Source organism: Aquila chrysaetos, chromosome 16, assembly GCF_900496995.4.
Source record: "Aquila chrysaetos chrysaetos chromosome 16, bAquChr1.4, whole genome shotgun sequence".
NCBI lineage: Eukaryota > Metazoa > Chordata > Aves > Accipitriformes > Accipitridae > Aquila > Aquila chrysaetos.
Genome location: NC_044019.1, coordinates 4,143,808 through 4,167,876, shown reverse-complemented (window position 1 = coordinate 4,167,876; position 24,069 = coordinate 4,143,808). Strand labels below are relative to the sequence as shown.

The 24,069-nt window shown below is 48.0% G+C and overlaps 1 protein-coding gene across 1 annotated transcript in view; it reads right to left on the bottom strand.

Moving 5' to 3' along the window:
• MAN1C1 (mannosidase alpha class 1C member 1) overlaps window positions 1-12,735 on the bottom strand; it is a 68,582-nt gene extending 55,847 nt beyond the window's left edge. The window contains exons 1-2 of the mRNA XM_030038842.2: window positions 12,380-12,735; window positions 10,581-11,594 (exon numbers count right to left, since the gene is read on the bottom strand). Coding sequence (XP_029894702.1) covers window positions 10,581-11,153 — 573 coding nt within the window. The 5' untranslated portion in view covers window positions 11,154-11,594; window positions 12,380-12,735. The remainder of the gene's footprint in view (window positions 1-10,580; window positions 11,595-12,379) is intronic.
• Between the last annotated feature and the right edge of the window lie 11,334 nt (window positions 12,736-24,069).

Here is a 24,069-nt window from a genome sequence, read left to right as displayed (position 1 = left end):
TCTTTTGGGAGGAAATTTGTCAGCCTGGGACACAGCAAGATCCTTTGGAACATGAGTGACTCGGCGCTGCTAAGTCAGCACAGGGAGCCAGGTGGATAAACTGAACTGACTCACACAACAGCTCGAGGTACAATCTTGGCTAATGACAACCTAAACAGATTGATCAGGCCTCTGTTAAGCCCTTAAATCCGGAAAAGGGAATCACAGCTCTGAATAGGACCCACACTGTAAGATATGAAAGGAATCCTTTCACATTGGAAGAAAAACTTAGCACGGTCACAGGTTCACTCAGCGGCTCAATATACACGTCTCACTCTTTCCATTTTAGGACCACACATCTGATCTGCCTCTTTCCTCCCAGCACCAGTAAAGTGTGAATTGCTTTTGACACATGGATGGCTCAAGGGCCCAAAAAGCAGTCATAGGCAGATGGGATAACTGAAGGAAGGAAAGAAAGAAAGAACGAAAAAATGTAAATACAGGCCAAGAGTTACCCTGCATCGCTCCTGTTTTCCACTGTGAGAATGGACATAAGGAGCAGAAGAAACATCTGTTTGGAAATCAGTCCAAATGCTGGAACAGGAGAAAAGAGGGAAGTCAAGAACTGCCAGCACACCTTGTGCTTTATCTCACACTTGGATGGCTTAACAGAAGAGATCTGGGAGGATGAGTTTAGTTTAATGATTTCTTGCTGGTTCACCTGCTCCCCATCTGTCTTCGTAGTCCTTGCTCGGAGGGACAGACTGGAGCATTGCTGTCCTCTCCCTCCTCTCCCCTTTCAAGAGTTACTTGTGATTTGAACTTCTGAAGAGAGGAACAGAGCAATTCTCAAGCATTAAGCAGTCAGCAGAGATTAGACCAATAATTTATCAAAGGTAATAGCGAATAACAGACACAAGAAACTCACTCACAGCCTTCCTAGAGCCTCATGTCAGAGTTGTCACCTTACAAAAGTGTTACAAGAAATTCTTGGACCACAGTAGCAAATTTATTAGCCAGAGGCTGATAAACTCTTCCAAGAGTCCCACAGTCAACAATAAATCATACAAATAAGGTTGCAAATACTGGATCTTTAATAAAAATGAAGTTGGTGGAATGGATGTTAGAACAATGTTAGAATTCAGCTGGCAGGATGAAGGGGACTCGCTTTCATTTAGCCTGACCTCCCATCAGAAAAGGGATGAGGGCTTGGCCCTGGCATCATTCCAGCACTGCACTAGACAGTCATCATACGACAATGATTAATGAACTCCTGAAAGAATAAAGCAAGAAATGGCAAGTTAGTGGATCTGGGTAATAAACTAAAGAAAAGAACCATAAAGATTCATCAAAATTAGAAACAGAAAGCACCTCCTAGGTCACAGACTCCATGTCCCTGCCAATGTGGAAGTGGCTCCCACAGTACTGCTCTGGCCGTGCTTCCTTTCAAGACCTGAGGAACAAGCTTCCACTCTGTTCCACTTACCAAATTTCACCCTAATATTCAACTCAACATTTTATTTAAGTCTTTGAAATCCAGAAAAGAACCAGAAGAGAAGACAGCTGTCTATTGCTTTATCCTACACCAGCCAAGAAGTTGCCTTTCAAAAATCAATCTTCTGAATTATTCTACTGTGCAGCCACTGATGAGAGTGGGCAGATCCACACCCAGCACCGACAATGTTCTGGTTGTTGGAGAGCTCACTAACACGCAGAAGAAGTGTCTGTTAGATAAGATAATCAAATACAACTAGTATTTGGTCTCAGCACTGGAGGAAGGCCTTCAAGAAAGCCAAAACGGCACCAGAAATCAGCCAAGGATTTGTTTGTGTTTATCTAGCACAATGCTGAACTACCAACATAAATATTTGTCCTTCCTAGATAACTCTGGAGAAAAATGGAGGCTCAGATGGAAGAAGAGCCAGAAACATCCCATTTCCACTGGAAGTATTTTATTTGTGAGCTGGGCTGGCTAACCCAGACAGCCGAAGGGTTTCAGGATGGATGAAATGTGATTACGTTATAATTATCTTTTGTTACTTTGCAAAGTACATGGTTATGCACTTTCTTAACTGCCCAGGGAAATCACGTTAACACAATTAGAGCAAGAATCCTGTTTTAAACACGGTTTGCTCGGACGTTACTAACATGGCTCCAATTCTCACTACAGACGGTCTTCAGAGCCATCCTGCTCCATAAATCAGTGGGAGTTCTGTCACTGACTTCCTCTGAAGCAAGTACCAGCTCTTAGAGAAGAGACATCCTCTAGGATGTACCGAACATATAGCTTCACTGTACATCATCATCCTGTGCAAGTGCTGTTGGCACAATGAGATGCTGTAGAATTTCTAAATCTCTTGCATTCATTATTCTTTGCAGCCTTACTCTTAGGATATCGTTCCACCCACTAATAAACTAAGAGAGAGAGAAATGTAACAACAGCTCTATGGCCATGCAATAGAAGTATTGGAGGCCAGATTAGAACTAACGAGTTCCTGGCTCCCACTCAATCACAACCATCAGAACAATTAGCTCAAATAAGCCCAAGAACTGTTTTCTGCTCTGCTGTCGTCTGCCCGTCCTCCCTGGTAACTTCTGAGCTGGAAAACTTTGATCAGGTTTGACAGAGGGGAAAGGTCACGAAGAAACTAAAGTTCAGTGCAAATTGCCAGCAGACTGGCAGAGAGACCCACACAATGCCCCACTAAAGGCAGGAGAGCAGCACAAGCTCCCGCTCTGTTCAGCCACAGCCTGCTGAGCAGCAGGCAGCTGTGGGTACCAAGCACCCGGAGCTGGATCATTGCCTCTGGCCCACACAGCCGAGGGGGGTCACTGGGAAGAGCAACAGACACCACTGGGCAGGGGTGGGTGACCGAAGGAACTACAGACACAAGGATGGGGAAAGTCACAAACTGCATGAGGGCCATCTAAGGACGTATGGGGGTTTTAGCACACAGAACTCCTATTCCTAGAAAGCCAGGTTCCACTACCTTTCTACTAAAAGCAGAAGTAAGTCTGAAGAACACACTTTCCCTTTTCAAACACCGTCAAGATCTCTCCTTTGATTCTAGTACACAGCAGATACACACACAAGGGACTCTGCATCTTTGCTGTCAAGATAAGTAGATGCAAAAGGGAAGCACTAAAGTCACTTCAGTTTAGTGCAACCTCTAGCCATTACTTATGCACCAGTGTCCTCCCAGGGAATGCTGAAGTGCCTGAGAGGAAACAGTTTTGCCACATATTAGCTTGCTGGATTAGGGATAAAAAAAATTGTGCCCATTTTACAGAGGTGCATACTGGATCTATACAGTGACATGATGAATCTGCTGTCAGGAACAGAACCCAGGACCAAGTGTCCTGTTCTAATTAACAGTAGGTGCTCTGCCCCCTTCAGTAAGAGTACAAATGAGTAACACGACTGTCCCATAAATAGAGGATGTTTATTATCCAGTCCTTCAGTGTTCCCGCTGTGCTCTCTTTCTTACAATGGTTTGGGTCCATCATGCACAATACACTCGCATTATGCACGGATCACTGACACCACTGCCCATGACAGCTTCTCTGGAGCCCTTCCAAAATATTGTGTCATATGATGAACTGAAGCACCAAGGGGATACGCAGTAAAGACAGCAATCATGGGAGTGTGTTCGCTTCTCATGCCAAACCCATTCACAGCGCTCAGTGAAAAGTACTTTTTGGGGAATGTAAATTTAGGCTCTTTCCTAAGCTTAAAAATAAGAATGCTCCAAGCACAAGATTTCCTCTTCCCACCAATGAAATGGATACTCTTTCCTGCTTTCTCTTTTTGACAGCTTCATGTCAGTTTTATATTCAGATCTAAATGACAGACTGATCTAAGATACATTCTCCTTTCCCCCTCTCAGTCTCCCATCTAAAATCTGAATTGTTTTAAATACTGAAAAACAAATGCAAAAACATCGAAACAAAATTATAAACAATCTAAACAATAATAGACTAATAGATAAAACAAACACGATTGATTAACATAATCTGGTAAAGCCTTGCATACAGATCCAAAGGAAAGAACACTAGACATAGAAATCTTTCTCCCATTAAGGGGAGGATTTAATCGTTGATTAAAAAGTTAATCAGGAGTCTATAAATATTTTGGCTGGAAAGATGGAATCTTAACTGAGGTGACCACTTTTTAGTAAATACTTGCACAATTGCATATACACAGTCCCCAGATTGATGGCAGAACAGGGGAGGGTGACAGGAGCTTGGCCCACCACTCGTACCACGCAGTGAGGCACAGTAGGCCACCTCATCTAGTGCACCCCCCCAGCTATGCGATCCCCCGCTTAGACCACAGCCACATTCGGTCCTGCTCCCTGAAGGTATGCGAATGTGGTTACAGCAGGATGTTAGCAACCGGCAGTAGCCAGGCTCCAGCCCTGCTGCACTAAACCCCTCGTCTTTTTGTCTGAGAACTTTCAAAGAGCTTATGTGTATTTACTGAAGTAATTCAGCAAGGTGTAGGTCCTTCTGCACAACACACTTGTGTGTGTCCTGGAAACTCATTTCACCATGTCCAGCACTTGTATTCAGTCATTATCTGTAATCTGCCTGGAGAGGTCCACACTCCAACAATTTTGCTGTTGTGCGAATACTGCATTGTCTTTAAGTGGCCGTTTATAAACTAGTCTCACACCACATGTAGTTGTTGTGGAACAAGTGCTTTCAGCGCTAGATTTTGTAGATAAGAACAAATGTCTTCAAAGTGCATGGTACGCCCAAATTCCAAAATGCCCTCAGCTCGAGTAACATCAGTAATAGTGTGCACTAAGGTATCACTAGCACCTCTAAGGCAAGCAGCACTGTAGCACGGATCACAGCATGCTAAGTATTTTCTATACTCATGCATTATGCCAACAGAACAAATATATTTTGAGTCAATTAACTGTATACCCTACAGCCGAAAGAGGCTGAGACAGGTTAGGTCTAAATTTTGTTTGCATGAATCCACCGAAGGCTACTGAAGCAAAAAAATACACTGTATGCACCATTTATGGGATTTACAGTATAGTACCCTTTTTCACAGGTTCAGTAAATAAATGCATGAGAAGGAGCATGGAGCAAAGGAAAATTCCAGCAAGCCTGGAGCCAGCCAGTGCTTCAAACTGCAGAGAAATTCTCTCATTGCAAAGGTATTTCTACCCCAGAGAAAGAATTATGATCTGATCACAGTATACTGTACCTGACTGGTTTGAGGTCATCATTCTATTCCATTATAGTAAGTATTTCCTGAGAACAGTTTTCTTTACCCCCAGTGCCCAAATTAAGTCTGTTGAAAGTCACTGGATTTGACCAGCACAAAGGATTAGATGTTTTCTACAGGCCTCAGTGAGAAAGATATGCACGGGGAGGTGCACTTCCATCTAGAACTGTGTGTGGTGCTACTCACGTACTGAAGCCACTGACAGATTACATTATTTGCTTGTAGTTCTGTTCATCCCCAGATTACAGAAAGAAAAGGCATTTTCTCCAAATGGAAGAACAGAAGTTGCACAGTGTAGGGAAAGGGACATGTCTGAAATCTTTTTACTGCTGGCTTCAGAAATGAGATGGCTCAGGGACGACTGATAATGTGATTCACAGCATTGTACCAACAGACCAATTGTAACTCAAACTGTGTGATCATCAATTTATTGAAAGCAGGGCTCAAAAATCCAGTTCCCGGTCCTTATGCACCCATGTAAAATCTCCTAAGAATACCCACGGCTTGCCTCCAAAAAGGTGTGCGAGTGGGAACGAGTGTCTGACCAGACACTTCTCCCACCAGGGGTCAGGGCTGCGGCACAAATTCAGACAGAGAACAAGCAGCACTTCCCCAGCTCTGTCCCAACAACCCGTGCTTCTTCATTGCGGAAGGGATCACTGCTCAGGACTGTCCAAACCACAGAAAGGGAACTCAGCAACCAACACCAAGTAACTTTCCACAAAAGCTGAGCTCCTGATAACGTTCCTGTTTCTTGCAATTATCTCTCAGTGACAAACTGTCAAGATATTTGTGTTTAAAAGACTGATCTACCTTAATAGCAGCCTGCTAATCTGCAGAGTGATGCAGGATAACTGTGTACACGGACTCTTACGGCCTTCTTCCCCCTGGGGTCTGATTTTCAAAAGCAAATACATCTTTAGAGCTGTGTTAAAAGAGGACAGCAGAGAGCAAGGTGAGGCAAATGAAGGTGGAGACAGGAAGAAAAGCCAGGATGAAGAGAACTGCACTGAAAAACAAATAGGCTTCAGTATTACTAATCTGGAGAAAATGAATGCATGTGTCAAACCCAAGGGTACAATCCCAGCAGAGGACTAAAAGCCTGCCTGAATTTGACATATTCCCTTATTTGAAAGGGACAAAGGACACTGTCAGGTTAAGGTATTAGGTATTCTGCGACATCAGGCAAGGAAACTTGCCTTTTGTACCCAAAGAGGAAAAGAAAAACCAGTAAATCTCTTTCACTGTTCACATTTTTCTCACATCTCATGACTGGGAGTAAGCTAGCTAATTTAATTTCCTCAGTGGACACTTTCTGGTCTAGCTGGTTGCAGTGGTTGTCCTTAAGCACTGGACAGCATTAGTAGAGTTGGTATAAAAATACTTCAGCGGAATGCTCTTTTCTCTCCCCATAGCTTCCCTACCTATGAGGCCCATGAAGCCAACACAGCAACAGTACAGCAAGAAGCGGTCTGTTTTGCTTCATCCATCATAGCAAAACTGTCAGCTCAGCTCCAACAGCAAAATCTTTATTACTGGTTATGATGCAAAAGGCAGAAACCACATGGTCTGATTTTCCCAGATCTGAGGCCGAGTCTGCAGTAGCAGCAGTTGGAGGGGAAATCATTTTGACTTTTCACTGAGCCAATTTGATCTGGAAATTGTTGAGAGCAAATAAATATGGAATCCCACTGTGGCACTTCTGCAGTCACTTTCCAACTACAACCACTTTTTTCTTTTCTGAACATCAGTTATTAGTATTTGGCACATGTAAAAATTTAGCTAGTCCCTGAAGCCATGCATGACCGATCAGTTACAGAACTAATATGTTTTTCAGAGGTCAGTTTAAGAGATGAATAATCCCAGGCTCTTCTAAATTTCTCTACCTGCAGCATGGGGAGATTGTTACTTGGTTTTATTGCAGTTTTCTTCAAAAGGTCAGAGTGCCCACAGTACTCAGCTGCCCACAGTAACACACAGCAGTATATCCCAGACAATTCTCCAGGTGACCAATGACCTTTTGCAGTAAGCAGTCTGTGCAATACAGGTGCTCTCTTTTTTGCTTCTCAGGAAAACAACTGCTTATTGACTCTGGACTTGTCTTTAAAAAGGTAAGTTGAACCTAAGAAGTCTGCCAGTTTGCTAAGTTACCCAGTGCAAAGCAACATACCTGCACGCACACGTCAGCTCAGCTCACTGCAGCACTCACTTCTTTTAACAGAATTCTACGTGCCATTTCAACTTGAGAATCCACCTCCTTTTCTTTCCGATTACTAGGAAACACAGCATTCAAAGCACACAAGTCAGTGAGGCAGATATACCCACGGCCAGACTCCTTAATCTGCAAACAGCTCCAGTGCCCCTAGCGCTGCTCAGAGCTTTCCCAAACAGCAGTAAAGTGGGAGACACCACAGCGGTGGGTTTCACACTCTGGACAACACTATCTTTTAAGCAGAAAAAGTCTAGCAGGACTACATTAGTTGACACTTTCCACACCTAACAGCCCAGAAACTAATGACACACCCTCTTCTTTGGCTGAAGCATCAAGCATCTTGGAGGTTGGGTGGGAAAGAGTGGATGCCTGCTCGGACTCCTGCTCAGACTGAAGGGTCCTACAAGAAAACAGAAAGTTCCAAGTCTCTAGGTTGGGCATCAGCCCTAGTCTTTGATCATGCACCACTTCTTTCTCCTGGTGTTCATCTAGGCTCTGGCAGACAGAAGGGGGGGGGGGGGGGGCGGGCAGGAAATAAAAATAATAAAAAAAAATCAACAAATCCCATCCATATTCATCCTCCCTGTTATATAGGTGCTGACCTGTAAGAATGGCCTAAGGGGGTGGCAGGGAACAAACAAAACTTTAAGTACCAGGACACTTTGGAACACATTTTAGCAAGTTACAGGGCTTAAAAGCTCTGGCAGAAGGAGAGAAAAGCTACTTACTGCTACTGCACACAACACCTTACAACAGCCAGCAAACCCACTACCTGCCCCTGCTGGTGTCTCTCACATCATGTGAAGAGTATTTACTAACCCGAATGCTGTATCATGACTCGACTTATTTCTTCCTTGCAATTTTTTTTTTTTTACCCATCTGTTTCTTTTTATACAGCATTTGTCTTCTAACCTCTCTTGGTTTGTTTTCTTCATGTCTTTTTGATTCACGAAAAAAGGACACACCTTATCTCTTCCACAAGCTGCACCACCGTCCCTTGTTTTGCACATTCAGTCTCATATCTCAGCACCATATTTGTTTCTCTCTCTCTTTCTGAATAAATAGAAGTGCAGCCACTTTTAAGGAATAACGGCTCTGTTTGAAGAGTAATTAGCTGTCAGCATAAAACTAGTATTTATGGATTCTCATCCTTGAAAAATCTAACTCTGCTACCCGGCACTGATTATGGCTGTTACAAACAGATGGGGCTGAATCCATACAACTTGCAATAATCCTATATTTAAAAAATAATTAACTACAAATAAAGGACTGAATTCCACTAGCTTTCATAAATTTGATTTCCAATTTGATTTGTTTGTACAGAGTGGAAGCTGGGTTATTCATGGGTACGCTGTGCTATCCTAGCATACTTTGAAAGTGGGAGTCTGCAGCATATTCAAGCACACGCTCCGCAACTCCAAGCACACGAGACGGCCGGGTACTGGAATATTCTGAATACCCTGCAGCTGAGATGCAGAACGAAAGGATGGCTCAATCATGCCCAGGATCATAAAGAAACCCAGCACCCCTGGGTGTGTTGTGTCTGGTTGCCTGGCAGAGAAGTTGGAATTTTACCAGCGGTGCAGCCTTTGTTTTAATGACTGAGAGAGATATCAGGAGGGGAGCTTTAAAAAACTGTTTTTAAAACACAGGTTACAGCAGATTAAAGCCCTCGGTGTGTTACTCTGACTTCCTTCTCTGTTCAACCTGGGGCAGCATCTTTGCTGAATGCCTACACCTCTGTGAGAGAACAAACCCAGGAAATTTATACTCTGCTTAATTAAATCTGCGCATTTTACTTATCGGCACCTCTTACTACACCAAAATTCACTCCAAGTTGGTTATCCATCATAGCAAAAGATACGACAAACACAACTGAATACTACACAGAATCTATAGCTCTTGGTTAACTAGGTCACAGATTGCTCTGCAACGTTCGTGAGGCTGCCAGGCTTTTATGCACGAACCGTAGGCACCAGGCCAAATTCTCCCCTCCGTTACACCCCTGTAACCCTACCGATGAGGTTACCCAGGCTCGGTGGGGTCTAAGTGAGGGCAGCCTTCAAGTAAGCCAGAGTAAGCGACAAAACGATTTACAGGGACAGCCAGCCTCACGCCTCCTCCTCGACTTCTGTGACAGCACATCCCATCCGTCCATCCCCATGGACCAGCGCAAGTTTTGTCACCTACCAGCTTTTGCTTAAAGCAGCCAGGTTTATGCCCGTATCTTGGGGAGGGAACCTCTTGCACAACCGCAGACACCTTTCGCCAAGCAAGTTTTTTGTCCTAATAACCAAACTGAAATTTCCCTTTGCCTGATTTCAGCTCTTTAATTTCTAGGCACACCCTATCAGGCTGCCCTAACATTTCCTCTCTGGTGAGGGAAGGTGTGTGCAGATGCTGACGGGCATGTCCGCCCGCTGACACTTGGCAGGCCATGCTGCAGGACACCCCCACGGAAGGGGACACCCCACAATTCCTGTCACCTTCCTTGGGACAAAGGCGAGAGAAAGGGGCACGAAGGGCCTGTGTGGGAAATGGGGGCGAGGCTGGGGAAGTGAGGGCTGTGTGAGGAGAGTGGGGGCAACGAGGAGAGGACGAGGCCATGAGGGGAGGTGAGGGCTCACTGAGGGGGACACACAGCCATGAGGGGAGGTGAGGGCTGACTGAAGCGGGGAATGGCTGTGAGGAGAGGTGAGGGCTCACTGAGGGGGGAACACGGCCATGAGGGGAGGTGAGGGCTAACCGAGGGGAGGGAATGGCCGTGAGGGGAGGTGAGGTCTCACTGAGGAGGGGAATGGCCATGAAGGGAAGCGAGGGCTCACTGAGGGGGGAACACGGCCATGAGGGGAGGCGAGCGCTGACTGAGGGGAGGGAATGGCCGTGAGGGGAGGTGAGGGCTGACTGAGGGGAGGGACACGGCCATGAGGGGAGGTGAGGGCTAACTGAGGGGAGGGAATGGCCGTGAGGGGAGGTGAGGGCTCACTGAGGGGGGAACACGGCCATGAGGGGAGGTGAGGGCTCACTGAGGCAGGGAATGGCTGTGAGGGGAGGTGAGGGCTCACTGAGGCAGGGAATGGCCGTGAGGGGAGGTGAGGGCTCGCTGAGGGTAGGACACGGCCGTGAGGGGAGGCGCGGGCTCCTCACCTCTTTAATCTTCATCCTGCGGGCGCGGGTCTCGGGGTCCTCGCCGGGCCGCCTGCCCCGCACCGGGTGGCGGAGGCTCCGGCGGAACCGCTCGTAGTCGAAGCGGAGCGGAGCTCGCGTCTCCCGGGCCGGGGGAGCCCCGGTGGCGGGCTCGGCTCGCCGCTCGCCGCCCTGCACCTGCTGTCGGGAGCCCGGCGCGGTGTGGGCCGGCGGGCCGGCCATGCGGGCGACGGTGCGGAGCTTCTCCCGGAGGCGGCGGGGGGCGGCGGGGCTGGCGTGGCGGGGCTCGGCGGCGGCGGGGGGGCTGCGGGGCAGGTCGGTGTCGCGGGTGGAGGAGGAGGAGGCGGAGGAGGAGGAGGCGGAGGAAGAAGAGGAGGAGGAGGCGGAGGCGGTGGCCCGGCGGGGCAAGAAGAGGCGCTTGAAGCGGGAGGAATCGGGCAGGAGGAAGAGGGCCCCGAAGCACAGCGTGAGCAGGCCCGAGAGGAAGAGCAGGAACAGGAACTTCTGCGGCAGCCGCAGCCCCAGCGCCGCCGGCCAGCCCGGCATGCCCGGCAGCTTCCGCAGCAGCACCATGGGGCACCGGATCGCGGCCGCCGGGCGGGCTCCGCCGCCCCCCCCGGGGGACGCCGCTGGCTTCTGCGGCGAAAGGCTCAGGGGTGCCCCCCCCCGCACCACCGGGTGGAGCGGGCGCCTTCACCGGGGACCGCCGGCGGGTGACACGTGGATGGCTCCGGACCGGGCTTCGCCGCGGGGCCCCGCCGCTGCCCGGGGTCCTTGCCCGAGAGGCTCGCAGGGCGCGGAGCGGCGGTTCAGAGTCCCCCCTTCCGGCATGAAGGCGGCGGCGAGCGCATCCCGCCGGAGCCGGGCGGCGGAGCGGCAGGGCTGGGCTGCTCCCGGCGTCCGTCCCCCGTGCAGGCTCCCCCGCCGGACGGCTGCTGTCGGGCTGGCTCAGGGAGCAGTGCCGAGGAGGTGCGATCCCTTCTCTCTAGGCGGTGGGTTCATGCTGCAGCATTTCTGCGGGGAGGGGCGGGGGGGGGAAGATAAGAGTGCCTTCATTCAACACCAAGAAGGATGCAGCCGGCGTTATAAGCCTTTGTCCCGGAGGGTTCTGCCGCCTCCCCAGCCGTTCCCCCCGCCGCCCCGCTCCAGCCACGCTAGTTCCTTTTCCCTCTCTCCGGACTTGCCATCAACTCTCTAGTCTGCGAGCAGCTCCCAGCTCTGCACCATCCCCTACACCTCCGGGCTGCCGGGCTCTTCTGGCGGGGCAGCCCTGGGGCCAAGAGGAGGATCCGCGCCCTGACGAGGAGCGAGGAGAAGCCCGGGAGAGGCAGGGTGCCCAGGGACAGAGAGCAGACTACAGGGACGAGGCTGCTTCTCTCCTCACCAGGCTGCCAGGAGCTGCCTTCGCCCGCAGAGGGCTGGAGACGATGGGGCTGCAAACAAGCCAGGCGGAAAGCTCGGCTCGGGCTAAGTTTCTTGAGGCAAAAAATCTACGGATTTTGTTTTTGCTACATAGATCCCGGCAAATTCCCCCTTTCTCCCAAATCTCTGCCTCGCTGTTAAGAGTTACCCATTGCCCCCACCAATCCCCTCCTTACGTGCGCTGTAAGAGGTAGAGCTCAACTTTCAAACCACGAAAAAAAAGCAGGATCACTTTCAAAAAGCAGGACGCGTTTTGAAGATCTACCTCCAAGCCCCATATCACCCCTACTCCTACGGGTAGGAACGGCGCTGCCCCCCAAACACGCCGTCAAACCCGCTGGGCGGACGCTTTCCTACCCCCAGCCCTGTTTACTCACCCCTCTGACAAATCCAAGCCACTCTGGGTCCTACAGTGAGCAAAATCTTCTCAGTCCTGCCCACGCATCTCAAATGCGAGAACCCCTCGCTGCTGTCAGCGCTCACAAGTGCCCGTTAAATTAGGAGGAGGAAGAGGCTGGCTGGCTGCCTGCCGGGCTCTCCAGGGAGCAGCTCCTCTCTCCCGCCCATCCAAGCACTCAGGAGGGAAGCACCTAACTGCACCAAGCTACTCAGAGGCCTCTGTTTTTCACCTCCTCCCCTCCCCGCCCCGCCTTCCTCCCCGCCGAAGGGGACCCGCCGGGCTGCGCTGCCCGGTGCCCGCACACACAGCCCGCCTGCACCGCCCGCCTCCACCGCCGCTCACTGCGACAGCGCCGGCGGCCCCGCCCCTCGCCCCGCCCCTCGCCCCGCCCCTCCTCCTGCCAACGGTCACTCGGGGGAGGAGGCGGGGGCGTCGCCAGCCAATCAGCAGACCAGGTCCTGCCCGCCGTGACGCTCACCCCCAGGGCCGCTCTCCGCCCTCGCTCCCTATTGGCTGGCTGGCTTCGCCTGGCCTCGCCCGTTGGCTCTTCCAAACGCCAGGAAAGCCGGGAGACCCGCCCACTTGTTTACCACAGTTGCCCGGCTCGAGCTGGGGGAGCGTCTCGCCCCGCCCCTTTCCTCCAGCCAGCCTTCCATTGGCTGCCAGCAATGCCCCATCCCCGCTGCGATTGGCGGAGGGGGATCCAGCTACTTTAAATAGGGGCTGAGGGCGCAGGGCGGGCTCAGGGAGCTGTGAGGGCTCGGCAGGTGCGGGGCGGGGATGGCGTCGTCGTTCCCTCGCCTCACCCGTTGTGAGGGCTCTGGAGGGGCGGATTTACCCGCGCAGCCCCCACAGCCTGCTGCCCGAGGTCTGGTGTGTGCCAGAGGGTCAAGGCCCCCAGGAGGGACTTTGTACCTTCAGGGGGATGTGGCCCCAAGGGCCTGGCAGGTACTGCCTGGCATGAGGAGGGGAGCAGGGGCTTCAGAGAGGGGCCAGAGATGGCTTGGGAACCACCTTTCTGCACACAAAACTGTCCTTTCTGGTTTTTTATGAGCCTGCAGTCAACTGCCATGAAGCGCATCTGAATCCCAAATGCTTAAATCCTCATCACACACCTTAACCTTCAATGTACCGTACAAGCATTAACGAAATCTGGCAGTCACCCCGTGAGGTAATGCTGTACCAGAGGTGAAGATGGTGAACCAAAGTGTTTCTGCTCATAAATGTTACAAAAAAACCCTGACATCTTCTGCAGAATTAGCAATGAAAGAGGAAAAAAGGTACCACCCAAAACCGCGGGCATCCGAAACTGCTCAGAAACAGCTGGATGTGTAGACGAGGTCACCGGGGTGGTTTTTGGGTGCTGTGAACATGAGATAAAGGAGCTGCAGCAGGAGGAGGCTTACAGGAAAGGGTAAACTGCAGCCACCGAAGTATTGATGTGACTAAACTTGGAAGAGCTAAAAGAGAACATTTTGTAGGCTGGAAAGGAGCTGGAGCTGCAAGGAAAGAAATCATCTGCTGTTTGCGTCTTCCTGCACTCAGTGTGCTCCTTCTTCATAAATAACTAACGCCACAGGAAAGAAATACCTGATCTGATTGCTGGGTCTAGCGGCAGCACATTGCAGGGCCCCACATTTTTAATTGTTCAGCTGAGCTGTAATTTTCCTATGAAAAGTGCTTTAAGTGGTATAAAGCAGGCAGCAGAGCAGCTCCAGGAGCAGGACTCAGGAGCTGCTGTTGACCCAGCTATGCCCAAGGCCGGTGATCATCCTGCCTTACCCTTCCTTACACCTCCACAACCGCTGCAGGTTTTCATCTAGCCAAAACTAAAAAGTAAGCCTTGTGCTTTTTAGCTGTCTGGTGGCTGCCAGGTGGACCTTGAACACAGCCACCCTCAGAGGCAAATTTGCATCTTGATTATCTGGTTTTGAAATGTGTGCTTTGAACCATCCCCTGTGGTTTGCAGGTGGGACCCGTTCAGCCTGAGCAAGAGGAAGATGCAGGCACCATCTCTCAGCAACTGCGTAGGGTTTCCTCCGGAGCAGCTGCTCAAGGAGGGCTCTGCACAGCTGCTCTCCCTTCCCTGCCCTGTTGCTGCACCATGAGGGAGAGGGGAATAGGTTTGGCTGCTCCATTTTGGCAGGTCACACAGGAGCCTCGCTGAGCACAGCAGATGCTCCACAGGCTCCTTGGAGCCCAGGGGAGCTGCTTGCAAAGGATGATTTGGTTTTGCTTCTTTGCACGCCTTTGTGGGGGCAGCTCAGGAGAAGGGGGAGAAACCTGAAAGCCAGCTGCCAGTTCCATTATTTTGAGCATCGATGCAGCTGGGAGGGATTTTTTTTACTGCTGCCCTGCCTCGTGCATTTAGCAGGGGTCCCCCAGAGCCAACACCAGCAAGAGACCATCACTCTGTGGGCTGCCATCATCCCTTCTTCCAACACCTAAGACCCTGTCTCAGCCTCAGACTGAATGGAAATAACCCTTCACCCTCCTCAGATCTCCTCTTCCCTGGGGAGACCTCAAGTAACAGGCTGCATTTTGTCTCAGCCTTATAAAAAAAAAAAAACAAACCAAAAACCAACCAACCAAAACCCCACCAAACAAAAAACCTCTGCTATTGTGGTGGTGGTCCTTGATCTTCTTATAGATGGCTCCAGGACTGAAAAGGTTAGATAGCTCTGGTTTCTAAGAGGATTTGGGGGCATCAAGGAGGATAATAAAATCGACAGCTGAGAACAAACCAGAGGGATAATAAAATAGACAGTTATGAACAAACCAAAAGGCTATGCCTAGCTTTTCATTTTATACAGCAGTGACAGAAAAGTTGAAGGCTTATCTTTTAATTAGGTTAAATTAAGAAATCTTTTTGTTTTGCTTTGTGTTTAGCATAACATTGTCTTGAAGGTAAATGCTTAGAAATTAAAGGTTTTCTAAATGAGGTTAAATTAAGATATCATTCTTCTTAAAAAAGACAAAACATTGTCTTCAAGGTAAATGTTTAATTACATTTTTAAAACAATTTGGTCTGTGTAATAATAAGACAGAGAGCCCCCTCGCTGCAGATGACTGCAGTTCCAGACATAAGCCAAATAAAATTAGAAATTGGTGTTGAAGGAGTTAGGAGGCAGAGTGTAATTACGGGAAAGATGGGGGTCCTGCTGCATTATAATTCTTGGGTTTAGTAGGTGTGGTGGATTGACCCTGGCTGGACACCAGGTGCCCACCAAAGCCACTCCGTCACTCCCCTCCTCAGCTGGACAGGGGAGAGAAAATATAACAAAAACCTTGTGGGTCGAGATAAGGACAGGGAGAGATCACTCACCGATTACTGTCACGGGCAAAACAGACTCGACTTGGGGAAAAATATTAATTTAATTTATTACCAGTCAAATCAGAGTAGGATAATGAGAAATAAACCCAAATCTTAAAACCCCTTCCCCCCACCCATCCCTTCTTCCCAGCTTTAACTTGACTCCCAAATTCTCTACCTCCTCCCCCCAGTGGCACAGGGGGATGGGGAATGGGGGTTGGGGTCAGTTCATCCCACCTTGTCTCTGCCGCTCCTTCCTCCTCAGGGGGAGGACTCCTTACTCTTCCCCTGCTCCGGCGTGGGGTCCCTCCCACGAGAGACAGTCCTCCATGAACTTCTCCAACGTGAGTCCTTCCCACGGGCTGCAGTTCTTCGCAAACTGCTCCAGCGTGGGTCCCTTCCCTAGGCTGCAGTCCTTCAGGCACAGACTGCTCCAGCGTGGGTCCCCCGCGGGGTCACAAGTTCTGCCAGAAAACCTGCTCCAGCGTGGGCTCCTCTCTCCACGGGGCCAGACGTCCTGCCAGGAGCCTGCTCCAGCGCAGGCTTCCCACGGGTTTACAGCCTCCTTCGGGCATCCCCCTGCTCCGGCGTGGGGTCCTCCCCGGGCTGCAGGTGGAGATCTGCTCCCCCGTGGACCTCCCTGGGCTGCAGGGGGACAGCCTGCCTCACCATGGTCTTCACCACAGGCTGCAGGGGAATCTCTGCTCCGGCGCCTGGAGCATCTCCTCCCCATCCTTCACTGACCTTGGTGCCTGCAGAGTTCTTTCTCTGACATACTCTCACTCCTCTCTCTGGCTGCAGTTGCTGTTGGGCAGCAACTTTTCCCCCCCTCTTAAATATGTTATCCCAGAAGCACTAGAGCCATCACTGATGGGCTTTGCCTTGGCCAGCAGCGGGTCTGTCTTGGAGCCGGCTGGCATTGGCTCTGTCGGACATAAGGGAAGCTTCTAGCAGCTTCTCACAGAAGCCACCCCTGTCACCCCCCTGCTACCAAAACCTTGCCATGCAAAGCCAGTACAGCAGGACTGGAAGAAATAATTTTGAGAAAATTACTTTTCTATGGCCATAAGAAAAATAGAATTTAATATCTACCTTTCTGTGAGGAAGAAAACTACAAAGCAATAGATAATATTCAAAGCAAAAGAGTTTGGCAAGATAATTACGCTCAAGCCTCCAGCCTATCTTTTAAAGCAGGCTTGATGTTTTTTCCCCCGTCTCACTGTAGAAAATGCTTCCATTCTGGCTGCAAGAGTGGCCGGGATGTCTCTCTTGTGCTGGAATAGCACTCCAGTTCTTAGCCAGAAAGCCCTCTCTGACTCTCAGAACCACTCAAACCTGTGATTTTTAGGCATCACAGCAATGAAAGGATAAAGCAGGCAGATGGAGGAAAGTCTCCATATTACTGGCAGACAGTTTCAGAGTTAACATAGTTAGTTCTGCAAAAGGCAAAAAAAAAAAAAAAAAAGACAAAAGAAAACCAACCCAACAACTCAGCCTTGTTTCATTGAAGTGGAAAGGGATAGTACATTTAAATGCATCCTTAAAACAGGGCAGCCTCGGCATGTAAACCAGATGCCTAAACTTTGTTGATAGCTACTACAAAGTATAGATAGTGACAACAAAACCTGGTGAAATTGCCAGCTTTAAAAAGGAAGGAATCCTTTACCTCTGAAAGAACAAGCACGGCAGTTGACAGAACAAGGTGCTATCTTTCAGTGCGTAGTTAAAAGATTTCTGACACTTTACCGTGGCGTGGAGCCTAATTTGTTGCTCAGCTTTCTGAAGCCTGATCTTATGAGCTGCCGAGTGCCCCGCTGGGACCGAAGGGCTCACGCTGTGGGGGATGGCTGCTGGCTGTTCCCATCCTGGGCTCTTTACTCACGCGTGGCCCAGCAAGGAACGTTTCAGGGAGGACAAAGCTTCTGACGCATCTTCTCTCTCTGTGCAGCCCCAAGGCTGCTTTCCCTCACCTGCAAGCAGCAAGGTCTAATGTCTATTTAAAGGCTTAGATGTGTGTAGGCTGTCAGGCCCACTGCAGCTGCCGTCATTTTATCTGGTTGTGATCAGATAAGGGGAAATCCATACATTTAAACTGGCTGATACATTATGCAAACAACAGCCCTAAACTTTCTCGAAGCAGGGCTCATCTACACACAGGGAGAATGAGCGAAACAATCCCTGATGGTCTGTAATGACTCAGGACAGAAGAAATCTGTCTGATATTGATTATTTTAAGGTTTTAGAAATACAAGGAGAGGACATGAGGCTCCTGAGAAGCCTGGATAATTAGGAACTTCATTATCTGCTATGTAAAAGTGGATTGTAGTTTCACAGTGTGTGTAGTAGCTTGCTTTTAACCTAGGGAAGTGTGCTGTTGCTTGTGTTACTTAAGGATCAAAGAGTGAAAAACATGATTGCTCGTTAGACCGTGTGCTAATGGATTACTGGAATTGTTTTGGTAGGAGGTATTCTAATAAAACACCTGAAAGGCTAAATTGTAATAGTAATGTAACCATGGGAATGTCACCTAGACAGGGTGGATATATAGCCCAGATGACTTTGGCCAACAAAGTTCCCTCCAGCCACAGCTTGGAGTACCAACCCGCATACTGTGCGAGAAAACTAATGTATAAAGTAGATGATAAAGGTGGAGAAAGACATGTTTAAGGCATGTGTCTTTGCAGCAGCCTTCCTCTTCCTCCAGACGATCCCATCAGCATTTATTGACCATCTTGTGCTGCCAAGGAGGAGGTTTGCAGGCTGTAAGTTACAAGAACAGATAAACTAGTAGTGGATTTTGCCCTGATTTTGTTTAGTTTGTGCTGTGCAGGCATACAATTTTCGTGTGATAGTATTCATGTGCTAAACCTGTAAAACAAGGGGCTACTAAGCCCCCTCGTCTCTTTACCAGTCAAGAGTGAATGGCTGATGCAGAGAAGCCAGCTACCTCACCCTGCCTATGAAGCTATTGAAATGCTTGTAGCAGCTACAGCCAAATTCAAAACACAGAAAATAGCATATCCAGCCCCCAAACCTCTGAATTGAGACGCATCATCATGCACTGATCTGCAGGTTTGACTGCTTTTGTTTTAACTCCACATTCATACATACAAGATATTAATTATCTGAATTAAGACTCACATTCAGGGATGCAGAGAAGCCTTGCTGAGAATTCAAATGGCAGTTCTCTGCCAGCAGGAGAGAGAGAGACATTTGCACAATATAAACCCACCACTACCTCAGCCAGACTTAGGTTTTCTAAGAAAAAGGGGAAAAGCCATTCACATCAGAGATAACAATCCATTATATGTCTCTTAAACCAGAATTGGGTAGGAATGAACTTTCACAAGAGGAGGAATCTTTCTTAATTATGGTAAAGGTCTACATCTCAACAATCTTACCTCTTCTGTGCCAGGGAAAACATAGAACAAGGTGAAAAATAGTGCAAAAGCAGAAACACAGCATAAGGAGCAGAAACAGTTCTAGTTTATTACTTTCTCATAACACCAAGCAACTAATATAGCAGGCCACACAAGCTTTTTTTCATTAAAATTGGCATCATCAGAATGACTGTATTCCATTTTCCCCTACTTAAGTAAGATAAGGGCCACAAGAATGCAATGAATTTGCTGTTGTGAATGTGGAGCAACATCCTATTTTAGCTGGTTTCAGAAATAAGATCCCAAGTGGAAAACGTCTAAGAATAATTTTCAGAAAAAGAGTTGACTTGTCAGAAAATGCAGTTCAGGCTAACCAGAAATGCAGACAAATCATTGATGAACTTGGTGAGTAGTTTTGTCTAAGAAAAGTGAAACAAAAACAGTTTTTGACAAACAGAAGGATTAAGAAAACCCAACAATCTTAAATCAAACTTAAATATTTGGTTTGGGTCAAAAAAGTATCTGGAGTCAATCCAAAAAGCAGTTTTCATAAGATGTGGTGGTCCTGATGGCATCCTGGGGAATGAATTACCCTCTGTCTATAGCAGGTTTTTTATCTCAAGTGTTTGGAGCAGGAAGATCTCCCTTCCTTTTCAGGTAAAATCTGGCTATTCTAAGTTTCCTAACAAGTCTGCAGTCATCTCAACTATTTGGAAAGGAACGAGGATGATACCTTCGGAAACTGCCAGGCTTCTTAGTAGTCACTAAAGACTGGTTTAGTCGTTAAAGGAAAATAATCTTCCAAAGCGTGAATTTCCATTTATTTGACAACCATCTGTGTAGTCCATTGTCAGTCCCGAATCCAGAGACATCCTCATATGTCTGCAGCAGCCTCTGCTTTCCCCCAGATGTGATAATCTCTGCTCTCCTTGAAGGGTTGGGCTAGGTTTTCTCTGAGAATGTTGAAAAAAATGCATATTTCACAGAAATCTTCTTTCATCCTATAAATACATCCTGCTGCTGCTGCTTTTTAAGAGTGGATTTCAAGGCAAGCCAGGAAATAATGACCAACATCTTCAAATGCTGGGAAGATTAATCATCATGTGGGAGCATGGGAGGAAAAGCCTTTCTGTTCATCCTATTCATTGTCCACAGACTAGAAGAAAGAAAAAAAAAAAAATCTTTTAGTTCTGCTCTGTGTTTTGGCCAAAGATGAAACACAGTCATACATTTTCATTACCTGCCTCAGAGCTCTTACGGTTTATGTCAGCCCCACGAGCAACGGTCTGCTTCCGACCTGCTGCCTGAACTGTCATTTCTGTTAATAATTATGCCACGGGGTTAGTGATTTCAGCAGGGCTTCGGCAGTTTTCAACTTTGGTGCTGAATCTGAAGAGGATCATGCCCAAAGGATGGTTTTAGATGAGGATTAGTATGTGAATTCTTCTGGGCTAATAGATAAGTGCTCCAATAATTTAGGACAGTGATCTCCAACTTGTGGTTAGCAGACCCTTGGGGTTAATACATTGCTCTGTAGCAATCTATAAAAAAATACTGAAAAAAACTCCACTTTCATCTAAACCATGTGGAAATCTACACAGAGGACATTTGTTTTAGGAGACGACAAGTCAAAGACGAAAACCCACCAGTTTATGGAGGTTGCAAAGAAAGTTATCAAAATAGCTGTTACAGGACAAGCAGTCTTGTTTTTTTCAGCAAGAGATAATAGTATAAGAAAACTTGGGACAGATTATTGACTAGAGTTATTAGACTTAATGGCAAGTGATAACTCCATGAGCCATGGAGGTCTCCTGGCCATTTGTCTACAGATAGGATAAGTTACTGTCCAACATTGCTGTCTCTAGATTGGATTCTCTCTGACACTGTTTAGGAAATCCTCAATAAACTCATTGGATCAAACCTTCAACCCCTCTCGATTATTTTCCTGTGCTACTGAAGCAATGTAGAGAGACCCTGAATCTGCTGCAGAGACACTCCTCTGCACATGGTAAATGAGAAGGCTGCACCATTACAGGACAAGCACCTTCCTAACACAAACAGATCCATCTTACAGAGGAAAAAATATTTTCCTACTTCCCTTGGTGCCAAGCTCATTTCCCTTAAACTTTAATGCTTTTGAATTAGGCTATTATGAGCCAGGCCAAGAGAAATAAAGACACCTTAGAGCATTTGAATGGGATAATGTAAATATTTCCATTACAGGGAAGAAGAAGCACTTCCAAAGAGTTAAAAGTCATTTAAACCGTGTGCTGCAATGAAAATTCCAGCTTATAGCACTATATATTGGCCATCCTCAGGTGACCACTAAGGCTCTGTTAAAATCATTTGTCAACTGTACAGTAACTTACACCGGAGGGTAAAGTAGGTCAGTAGATGCCCTTTGGGCAATTATATTGAGATTAATACACAGGTTCCAGAGTATTTTATTGGCACTACTCAGATGTTACCAGCCTCTTTCTGTAGTGATCCGAAGCTGCCAGGTTATTGATTTGGATAAATGCCTCATGCGTTTTGCATGGATCCTGGTCCCTGGCAGGTGAATTCCCTCCCCAGAGACTTTCAAGGTAAGCAGAATTTAAACCTCTTTCAAAGAGGTCAATAGTGCGTAGGAAAAAAGAAAAGAAAAGATAAGGTTAATGGGGCAGATGTTCCAGCAGCTAAATATATTTCTATTCCCTGTAGAGAGGAGTAAAAGTTGTTGAAGCGCTTTGCTATGCATTGCTTTGCCAAATTATAGAATTACCCTTTTCCCTATCCAGACATTAACCAATACAGGAAAATAGACACTGTGGAGTTCACGTTTCCAGAGTGGGAGTTCCTGTGTCAGATCATTAGTATCCAGACAAGAAATACGAGTTAAGATTTTAAATGATCATGGGAAGTCATAAGCTAAAGCCATAAAAGAAGAAGAATCTGCACTTTGCAGACATGCCGGTGTCACAGTCCTATTTTGCAGGTTATTTTTTTTCCCCTGAAAGGCAGGATTGTTGCTGTTTTTTAAAAAATAAACTTTTCCCAGAGTGCCAATATCTCCCTGTAAGGCCAAATCCACCTCAGCTGGTTGCCTTCTTTCTGCTGTACCCTGCACCATGCTTCCTGGTAAACACTGAAATATGGAGAGGGCTCAGCGTAGCCCAGAATAACTTTTAAGTCACCTTCAGGGTGAAGCTCATCTGTCCCAACCTGAGAAACGGGTCACTCCTAACAACACTCAGATGAATCACTGTCTACACTATATTTATGCGGGAGCCTGGGGAGGTCTACACTAAACTGTTGATATCTTGCCAGTATAAGTCTGGTGAATAGAGATGTCCCATCTAACTCATGGCATATGCAAGCAAAACACATCCTCTGACACAGACACAGCTTGTAAATGCCTCATCATCCCAGCACTGGAGAGGCAATTGCACTCCACTGACAGAGGAGCTCCCTTGCCAGTTATCAGCCGCTTCCCAACTATGGGGCTTTACTGGTGCAAGTGTGCCAGCAAAGCCAGTGCCGTAGGAAGGACCCTGCTGTGTACTGGTGGGAGAGAGTGGGGTTTGATCCTCCAGGTTGCTACTGACTTCAGAAATGTTCTCTGCAGTTGCCTTTCAATTTTTCCTGAGTCAGTACAAAATAAAACAATTTTACGGTGCTGAAGCCCTACAAGACAGGAAAATGCTTTTCCTTACCTGATGTCTCCCAGTGGTACCACCATCCCATCATTCTCCATCTGTTATCCAAGAGATCCCATGGAATGACAAATCTCTTACTTGGACCCATAGATCCAATTCCATTTCAGGAGACGCTTCTCTTTCCTTTTCCTACCTTAAGCTTGCACATAGGGCAATGCCTAATCCATGCAAAAGAACAAGAAAAATCTTCCTTGGATCCTCGTCCAGGCTAAACAGATACCTCTTCAAGGACCCTAAAAAAATCCCGTGTAGGTTGGTGCTTTCTCCCTCTCCCAATATATATGTCTGTGTGAGCAAGTGTGCTCACTGCAGCCAGCAGTAGTGCCCAAAAGAAGGGGAAGAAAGCATTTGTATTTCTGTGCCTCAAGCTGTTGTATATTAGCACACATTTTTAAATACAGGTCTCCTATGGGCTGCACCAGCCATGCACGCTGCATACAGATTAAAAAGGCTCTGACCAGGTGGTCAGGCTGTAAAATAGAAAATGAGAACTGGAGAACAGAAAAAATGTGTGCTTATAAAAATACCTGCCAGGTATCAGAAGTGTGAGGGAGGAGGGAAATCAAGTAGTTATGGGCGAAGGGAGAGGTAAGGAAATTAATGTTTCAGGGCAGTGTCCTCCTGTCCCAGCTTCAGAATGGAAACAAACCCCAAAGATTTCTTGATCAAGACGTGAAACGCATGACCCGTGGGGACACAGTGTCCTCTAGTCTGGCTGATGGGTTTCTCATGGGGAGCTGCAATACCAACAGTCTTCATGCTGCTGATAGTATCCCAGGTTTTGTGGCTCTTTGAAGCCAGAGACACTCGGGATGGACTGAGCTTCCCTAGAGCACAAGCCCACAGACTGTAAATGCTGTATGGGGTATGGAGTTAATCAGCATAGCCAGTGCTGAGGCTACGTACTTTCAAGTACCTTTGTAGGAGTTAGCGAGCACTGTAGGGAGGTTGTAATTGCTCATTTTCTAGCTGGTTGGTAGGGGAAAAAGCAATGTCACCTAGGCTGATCTTGGAAGGTTGTTGCTTTGTGTCTGCTTCAATTTGTCAGGTGGTTTTTCCAGCCATCGCTCTGACACAAGCCACCGAGTCCGTGATGGCCCTCAAGGGCAGCCCGCGGGCTGTGCGGCGCGGAGGAGGGCAGACGCACACGTGCAGCCCGTGCGCTGGGACTCCTCGCCGGCGGGATGGACGGAGCGGCGGCGTCCGGTAGCATCTCAAATCAGGGCCAGAAAGCAGCCTGCAGAAACCAGGGAAGCCTGCGCGTACTTGCCGAAGG